This window comes from Prosopis cineraria, unplaced genomic scaffold (assembly GCF_029017545.1).
Source record: "Prosopis cineraria cultivar Desert tree isolate PC_DT_omini unplaced genomic scaffold, ASM2901754v1 PC1, whole genome shotgun sequence".
NCBI classification, from domain to species: Eukaryota; Viridiplantae; Streptophyta; class Magnoliopsida; order Fabales; family Fabaceae; genus Prosopis; species Prosopis cineraria.
In genome coordinates this window covers 37,507,650-37,516,995 of record NW_026555332.1, presented here as the reverse complement: position 1 = coordinate 37,516,995, position 9,346 = coordinate 37,507,650, and the positions used below count along the sequence as shown (strand labels likewise).

At 34.5% G+C, this 9,346-nt stretch overlaps 1 protein-coding gene across 2 annotated transcripts; it reads left to right on the top strand.

Moving 5' to 3' along the window:
• The first annotated feature begins 334 nt into the window (after positions 1 to 334).
• LOC129292030 (potassium channel SKOR-like) lies at positions 335 to 8,777 on the top strand. Of its 2 annotated transcripts, XM_054929528.1 has the most exons (13): positions 335 to 631; positions 855 to 1,082; positions 1,189 to 1,252; positions 1,768 to 2,107; positions 3,148 to 3,443; positions 3,937 to 4,017; positions 4,867 to 4,965; positions 5,327 to 5,548; positions 5,790 to 5,978; positions 6,447 to 6,522; positions 6,644 to 6,938; positions 7,116 to 7,237; positions 8,042 to 8,777. In XM_054929528.1, exons 2-13 carry the CDS (start codon positions 919 to 921, stop codon positions 8,389 to 8,391), a joined length of 2,298 nt encoding a protein of 765 aa, XP_054785503.1. In that variant the 5' UTR covers positions 335 to 631; positions 855 to 918; the 3' UTR covers positions 8,392 to 8,777. The 2 variants fall into 2 exon arrangements, with proteins under 2 accessions (XP_054785503.1, XP_054785512.1); XM_054929537.1 differs by lacking the exon at positions 3,937 to 4,017.
• The last annotated feature ends 569 nt before the right edge of the window (positions 8,778 to 9,346 follow it).

The following is a 9,346-nucleotide window of genomic DNA, read 5'->3' as shown; positions in this document are numbered from 1 at the left end:
AAAACAATTATTAAAATTTAAAATTTTATAAAAAATAAATATAATAATAATTTTATGAAATATCAAATCTCAATCATTCAAAAATAAATTCAATAATAAAGATGAGAAGTAAAAAGGAAATGAAGAGAGGTCAAGTTCCAACAAAGATAAATGTAAAACCAAAAAAAAAAAAAAAACTTAAATCAAGAATCTTACGCATGTTTGTATGATGAGAACGCAAATCATGCTTGATGCATCATTAGAATGTTAGCTGTCTTGGATGTGATAAATAATCCAAGAGGCATAATATTAGGGAGGCATGAAGTTGAAGTAATTACTCTAAAATCATCAATAGTACGAATCCATGTGAAGCAGTGGGCTTACCACTAGTTAACTAGTAAAGCAAGATGATAAATGCAAAGCCTCTTTCATTCATGATTCTCTTTGTCACCACTATCCACAGACTCCTGTTGAATCTTGTCAACACACACCCGCATTCTTCACGCAGAGAGCATTTTGTGGAAGGAAATGATAACAAAGATCATGAACATCCATAGACGAAGCAGAAGAGCAGAAGAAGAGACGACGACGACGACGAAGAAGAAGAAGAGGAAGAGGAAGATCGGAGCTACTTCATTCGTCCCTCTAAATGGTCCCCCCCCCCCCTTTCCAGTTTTTGTCTTAATTTATTTGAACACAACGGTCTCCACAATAAATAGATTATATATTTATATATGAAAAGTAAAAACGGTGATAAGCTTACCAGATTTTTTTTTGGGTTTAAAAAATTTGTTTTTTTTTTTTCCAATTCTTTGGCGCCAAGGAGCTGCCCTGGTCTTTGTTGAGAAGTGGCGGTGTTGTTGGCAAAATTGCAGGTGGTACGTAGTGTGGAAGCATTTCATTCTGATATGGGCGGTGTACTCTTCCTTCTTCACTCCCATGGAGTTCGGCTTCTTCAGAGGCTTGCCCGAGGAGATCTTCCTCCTGGACATTGCCGGCCAATTTGCTTTCCTCGTCGATATCGTCATCCGATTTTTCCTCACTTACCGTGATACCTCCTCCTCCAATTCCTGGGTCTTCGATCACCGTAAAATCGCGAAGAGGTGCACTCCCTTCTCAATTTGCTTTTTCCGTTGCAATCTTCATCTGGCTTATTTGTTATTTACTTTCTTGAGTTCGGTTGTTGAAGGTTGACGTGGTAATTTCCAGGTACTTGAAGTCACGGTTCACGCCCGATTTTCTGAGTTGTTTGCCCTGGGATTATATTTACAAGGTAATTTATGTCTGTTTTTGCTATTGTTTTGGTTTTCGTTTGGTAAATCTGATGAATTAGAAGCTTTAGAGTCAGCCTATGCATTACTGATTAGAGCACTTCATGAAACTTTAGATATGTCACCAGTATCAAAGAAGCATTTGCAAGTTAGCTCGTTAATACGGTGCTTATTTTTGCTGTTGCTGTTGCTATTCTTGTTTTGCCTATGAGATTCTGCCGCTTATTATGATGAATCACGAACTCCTTAAAGAAGCTTTCATTATACGATCAACTTATAATATGACATGGCATGCTTGAATGATGTCTTTTATGCTTGGCCAAATAATTGCCATGATCAAACTTGATGGTGCGTAGATAACACCCAGGAGTCGTGTCAATTTAAATTTCAAACCCAGGTTTTAGTTGTAAGATTTATGCTTGACGTATGTTGTCGTGATATCTTTTGAACATGTCATGCCATAGCTGACTTTGCCCAATTGTCTTTTATGTTGATATCTATTTACTTCTCTTGTCAGGCTGCTGGCAGGAAAGAGCCAGTGAGGTATCTTCTATGGATCAGGCTATGGCGAGCATTTAGAGTGACTGAATTTTTTGAGAAGCTGGAGAAAGATATGAGGATCAATTACCGCTGTACTAGAATTGTGAAACTTCTTGTTGTTGAACTCTATTGCACACATACGGCTGCCTGCATCTTCTACTATCTTGCTACCACTTTGCCCCCTTCTAAGGAAGGTTATACATGGATAGGCAGCTTGAAGATGGGTGACTACAGCTATTCGGACTTCAGACATATTAGTCTTTGGAGGCGTTATGTGACATCACTCTACTTTGCAATAGTTACCATGGTAACTGTTGGTAAGATTCTTAAATATTCACAGAAATATATAATCTTTGTAAGGGTTTATTTGGTTTCTTTTGGTTGTTATAACCATTTTTTTGACTGCCTGATAAGAGTTTTATTTGATTCAGTAAATGGTAGTAGTTTTTAATTGCAGGTTAATAATAATTTAACTTAGCTTTGTAATTCAAGTGTTGATTCAGTGGATACTAATCTCCACGATGACTGTGTTTGGGCTTGGGAATGTTTCCTCCCCAACCCCCTAAACTGATTTTTTTCACGAACATTTTTCTTTAAACGCATTTTTCCCTTGTGCCTAGTGAATAGCGACTTTCCTTCTGTGTCATTCTCTTCACATTGATAGACCAACTAAGAGCGTAGTTGAGATCACACATGTTGAAAGCGGGTCATGTGGCATAGAGTGGTACAAGTAATGCTGGTCCTAAAATTAATATTGAGTGGTCTTGATACCAGAAAGTCGCAAATTAATAAATAAAACTTCTTTACAATTTTTTCTAACAAAATTGATTCTAGAAGGAATTAAAGATTCGAGAAGTGTTAAAAATTGAAGATACATAATGCCTATTTAATATATATTAATGGACTTCCAAAGTAGGCGCAATATCAATTGTTAACTGAAGGCTTTTTTTCCCTCCTTTGAGAACACGTTTGATATTTTTTTTAATCCTTTATTTTAAGTAAATCCCATATATTTGAATAGGTCAAACTCTAGTGTCCTGCAACAGGTAGCCAATCTCGCATAGGCTACACTCTATCATGATGTTTGTGCTGCTTTTGGAACTGATAAGCTTTAGCGATGGGCAATGTGAATATAGCACTTAAGTGGTTTTAGTTTGCTAGGACCTCGTATTTGATGATGATTTGCTTTTAGTTCCAATAATTAGGTCACTTGGTACAGTTAATCTTTGGAGCATCACTAATGATTTGTTTGGGCGAGTGCGCTCCCAGGCAGTCTTTCATGATTTATGACCCCTTACACCATTAAAAGCTTATATGGCGCAAGTGAACTGAAGCAGTTCTATATATTATTTTGCAGGCTTTGGAGAAATTCATGCAGTCAATGTCAGGGAAATGATATTTGTCATGATATTTGTTTCCTCTGACATGATTCTGGCTGCTTATCTTTTTGGTAACATGACAGCATTGGTCGTGAAAGGATCAAGAACAGAGAAGTTTAGGGACAAAATGTCTGAACTTATCAAGTACATGAATAAAAGAAAATTGGATAAGCAGATAACTAAGGAGATTGGAGGCCATTTGCGCTTACAATATGACCGCAGAGACACTGAGGCCGCTATTGATGAAGATGTTCCAGTTTCTATCCGCACAAAGGTATTTGCAAGATGAAGTTGTCTCAATTAGCAACAAAATTAGGTGAAACAATTTTCAAAATGTAATTTTAGTGATATGTTCCTTATCTTTGGTCGTCATAAGATTATCTACACTGTTCACTCTTGAAATTTTTCTTTGCTACTGACTTGGTTTCAGAATCTAATGTGACGTTTTTAGTCAAAGTTCTGCCTGTAGAAGTTCATTACTGATGGTTTCACCCCTTGAAACTAATGTTGACAAACTTTAATAAATAATGCAACCTGTTTTATCATCTCAATTGTGAAAGGCGGTTTTCAAATCCTTAAAATGAGAATCGGTCACAAAAATGCTGCATAACTTCTTTTATTTGCATTCTAGACTTTCTCATATTATGACACTGAAATATGTTAATGAGAAAAGAGAGAACCAAATCAACTGATGGTTTGTTTTGATACTGAGATAACACTTCTGTTCACCATTTACTTAATACTTTATTAATAATGTATTTTTGCAGATTTCAATGGATTTGTATGAGCAATTCATTCAGAAAGTTCATCTTTTCAAGGGATGTTCTTCTGGGTTCATTAAACATGTTGTAAGATATTTTTAACTTGCTAGTATCCTGGATTGGAATAATTTAGTTGAAAAGCCTAAAGTGTACTTTATGCATTTTGAATTCTTGTGATATTTGTAAGTGCTTCAACTTCAAATTGGGTGAAACGCTATACATTTTAAATTCAAAAATGAAACGTGTGAAATTACTTTGTTGGAAGACAATATCCTAAGTCTCTGTAATTTGATCTGATATTTGTGTCTTAATATTCTTAGGTTGGTAGCTTACTTGTTAGGTACAAGTTGCTGCAAGCTGTTAGCACAGTTAAGAAACTTGTATATATACAATTTTATGTTTTTTTTTTTTTGAAATTTTCTAATATAAACCTCATGTTTCACTGGTTTTGAAAGAGTTCTAGCCATCAAAGCCAACAGAGAAAACAACACGAGCAAGCAAAATTTTATTTGTCAAAGCGAAGAAACTATCTCACGGGCACCTAAATAATATGTTTCACCACGAAGAACACCAATATTCAGATTCTGTCTTGACATGTTATATGTATAGGTAATTTTTGAGGCTACAAAGTGAATCTTAATTAAAATGTAATTCTAGTTTGGATCTTTAGCTGTCAGATGAGATGAAGATACTAATAATTAGTATATAAGAGAAGTTCAAAGGATGTTTAAATTGTTTACTGAACAGTTATTTAAATTTTTTATATTGAATTTTGGATTTCCATCTCAGTTCATGTACTCTTTTTTTCGGCCACTAAGTTCATGTACTCTTGAAGAATTTACTGGTGTTACATGTTGCATTCAGTCGTACAAAAAGGGGCAGGATAAAGTTAATCCTTCTTTGAGGAGATGACATTCTCAATATTTTGTTTTACAGGCAATCAATGTCCATGAGGAGTTTTTCCTCCCAGGAGAAGTTATTATGGAGAAAGGAGATTTAGTAGATCAACTTTACCTTGTATGCCATGGTGAGCTGGTATGAATTCTGGTAGCTCAACTCATTTGGTGCATTTATGTATATTTTTTATGTTTATTTGTAGAGTAACAAAACATCTCCCCTGAGAATATTATGACCTATTTCTCGGATTCCATGAAATGGATAAGATCCACATCTAATTGAAACATAAAGCCAGAATCAGGATGACCTATGTTAAATCAATTTCATTACTTCAGTACTTCACAGATGTATATATGGATGAGCATTTTGGATGTTAAATTATTTATCATGTAAGTGTCATACTTTTACATTCAAAAAATCTACGTACAAGTGCCACTCCTGATTAAATTTTTGTATCCCTTTTTCAAATTTTGTGTGATGGCTTTTATCTTGTCCACAGGAAGAGCTAAGAATGGAAGATGATGAACGAGAAGAGCTGGTTAAGCAAGATCAAACCTACAGTTCCTTTGGCGAGGTTTCCTTTCTTTGCAATTTGCCTCAAACTTACATGGTTCGCGCTCGTGAATTTTGCAAAGTTCTGCGCCTAGATAAGCTATCCTTTACAGAAATATTCAAAACATACTTCCTAGATGGCCGGGTTATCTTGCAAAATCTTCTTGAGGTATGCTTTTGAGATGGTTTCTGAAAAAGGCAACGTTACATTTTATTCTAGATGCCACTGATAGACATGATATAAAAAGGCTAAAGCTCAATGATAGCTTGTGTTCAGCTCTTGGGAGTTGAGCAAGTCAGTTTGTCTATTTTCTGATACACACTGATGCTTATGTGTGGTTCTATAGTGTTTAATTTTGGGCTGCTAACTATGAGATAATCCATTCTTTGTATTTGTACTTGACTGACAGGGAAAAGACTGTGCTCTTCAGCATGAGATTTTGGAATCAGGCTTCACCTTGACAATTGGAAATCGTGAAACAGAACTGGCTGTGAGGATTAATTGTGCTGCCTATGAGGGGGATTTCTATCTTTTGAAACATTGGATTGAATCAGGACTAGATCCCAACAAAACTGATTATGATGGAAGATCACCTTTGGTATGAACTTCATGCATCCAACCTATTCTTCAGTGAATCACTCAGTGATGAAGCTTACCGTGCTGGCTCTTTTCTTCATTAAGCATAAAAAATGTCTTGTTTTTATCAGGATAAAAGAGCATATAAAATGTCTCTCGTCTTCCTACGAAAGTTTTATCAACGGTAGGGCGGGTGAAGCTTATTCTTAGAAGAAGAAAAGGAAAAAAAGCTTAGGAATTCACTGATGAAATGAATTGGATCAGAAGAGTGATGCCAAACATATAGTAGTCTAAGCTTTACAGGTCATTGCAAGCCTACAATGATGGATTTAAGCTTTTTTTTTTTTTTAAACTGCTTCCCTCTTAAAATTGGAAAAAAAAAAAAAGACATAAGACTTGACAGTGGTATCTTATCTACATAAAATTCTGATGAGAAATGCCAGTGAGAAGAGGTAATGGTGCTAATACATTTTTATCTTTGTTACCACAGCATATTTCTGCATCTAAAGGATATGTAGATATTGCTTGCTTTCTTGTTGACAAAGGAGTGAATATTGATTTATCAGGTTAGCTGTTGAAATTTAAACTGATTTTTGCGAATTTTAGTGATCATCATTTTTTTTTTATTTGAAGACGTCATCGGTTAGCAAAACACTGTTTTACATTTTAATCAACTGCTTGTACTAGATAAGTTTGGGAATACTCCATTGTTTGAAGCCATAAAGAATGGACATGAAGAAGTAGCTTCTTTACTTGTAAATAAGGGGGCTATTCTTACCATTGAAGATGCTGGAAGTTTTCTATGCATGACTGCTGCAACGAAGGAACTGGACCTTTTAAGAAAGCTTTTAGCCCATGGTATAGATCCAAATTCTAGAAATTACGATCAACGAACAGCTCTTCATATAGCTGCCTCGGAGGGTTTGTTCACCGTTGCTGAAACGCTCATAGAAGCAGGAGCAAGTGTTTTATCAACGGACAGGTACGATCTGAATTTCGAGTTATTTTTATTAGACATGAGTTCAAATGTCACTGCCACCTCCTATAGCTCAACTACACGTCTCGGCCATTTTTAACTTGGAAAACTCTTATAATAGCATCTTTCTTCCAGTGCGTACTGAATTGTAATATAAAATCATCGACCATTTTCCGCTTGCAGGTGGGGATATACGCCACTTGATGATGCTCGCATAGGTGGAAATAGGAACATGATCAAATTGCTTGAAGTAGCAAAAATTTCTCAGCTTTCTGAGATATCAGATAGTATTCAGGAAACACAAGGTATAGTAGATGTTATGTTTCTGTAGTTCGTCCTCTGTCTTTTAGACAAATTTACATGTATCAATAAAATTTATTAAATACATGTTAAAATTTTATTTTTTAAAAAAACAAATATAAATTGTCAAAAATACCTTTTATTTAATATAACCTAATTTGTGAAACATTAAATAGAAAGATTCAACATATAATAAGGAGAGAAATGTAATATTGGAATAAGTATAATTGATGAAATCTCATTTTTGTGAAAGTTTCTCATATTTTGGATACCAAATCACTTTCAATAGTGTTTTATAAACTGAGATGGTGGGAGTATATAATAGCATCATTTATATTTGCGCACAATGCTTTTGAATGTAAAATATTAAATTTTTAGGCATCAAATAGTATTATTCTTATATAGATATGATGTGAAAATGCCGAAGACACATTTGGAATATTGGAATATCTTATAGTAGGTAGTTGAAGTATTGGAATACTGACCCTTGTTCGGAAAGACAATCAAATGTATTCGAAACAGGCACGTAATGCTTTAGAATGTGAAATCTTGAGTTCTCTGGCATCATGCATTTTTATGTAAATATGATATTAATTAAGACTCTAAATACAAACATCTACGACATTGGAGTATCTTACAAGTAATTGAATTATTGGGATTCGGAGAGATATTAAGTATGATATTATGAAAATTAAATCACACTACATTTATGCATTTAGAGAGGGAAAAAACTGGTCCAGAAAAGCGAGATTATATATATTGGATATACATTTAATCTTTATATATGTATTATTATTTATTTTTTTCAGGTAAGCATTCTGACATTGCTACTTGGACTAAGATAGCAGAAACACATCTTTCACCATCAAGAGATGGAAGTCCGAAAAAGAAATGCACTGTATTTCCTTTCCACCCATGGGATCTCAAAGAGGATGGAAGAGAAAGAGCTGTCCTTTGGGTTCCTGGCAGCATTGAAGAGCTAATAAAGATGGCAAGAGAACAATTAAAATTTCCCAAAGGTTCCCGCATTTTATCTCAGCATGGTGGTAGAATTCTTGATGTTGACATGATTAACAATGATGAGCAGCTATTTCTAACAAGTGAACCTCACATTGAGGAGCAAGGAATTGAAGACTGTTGTGGTCATCCATCCAAATGAGCAGCGGCAACAATGAAGACAAGTGACATACCTTTCTGCTAAGATGCCAGAATTGAATTTTTTTTTTTTTTGGGGGGGGGGGGGGAATAAAAACCATGTGGGAGATTTATTCACATGATAGATTCTGTAGTGTTGAAATGTTGATATTATTTATTGGTGTATCGCATGCATGGTAGTATTATTCAAGCATTTGTTATAGTTTATTATCCTTGTTCTCAAATCTCAAGTGAAGAAGGAAACAAATTAAAGCTGGAAATATTCTTTTGCAGCTTCCAGGGCTTTCAAAGAAGATGGATTCACAATGGTTTGTTTTCTTTTGCAGCTATGGCTTAAAAGAGGGTGTGGATCTTCAATATTGTTTTGAATGAATTGGTTAATAATGTTTTCCTGTTATACCAAACTTATTCTTGTCTTTTTTACTTTCATTAATTGGTGTGTGTTAGGCCCGATAGCATCATGAAAAAATGGGTTCTCTGACGTTTGAAGCTAGATGATAATGCATATAAATGAACTCAATTTTAAGGTCACTGGTGGATTGGTGAATTTAAATTTTAGATTGAAAATCTCATATTTTAAAATTTATGAATTTAAAATTATTTGTTTGGATTGCGTAAAAAAATTCAAAGAGGCATGCATGTTTGTTTTGCCTTACTTATATCACTTATTGAGAAGCAGAAAAACTATATATAATATAAGATTAAGGGTCATTTTTGTTTTTAAATTTTTTGTGTAGGGTCTTCAAGTGTCTAGATGAACTTAACTTGTGTCATTTTTGTCTTTGAACCGTTAAAATCTAACGTCTCATTGTCTTGCTATTTACACGTTACTTGTTAATCACTATCTGTAGCTAGATGTGTTTTACTGACTTTTTTTTTTTGGGTCATGTAGTATAACACTAATTTTTTAAACCTTTTTATTCCACCAAACAGAGTAATTAACCCAAAACATAATTTTT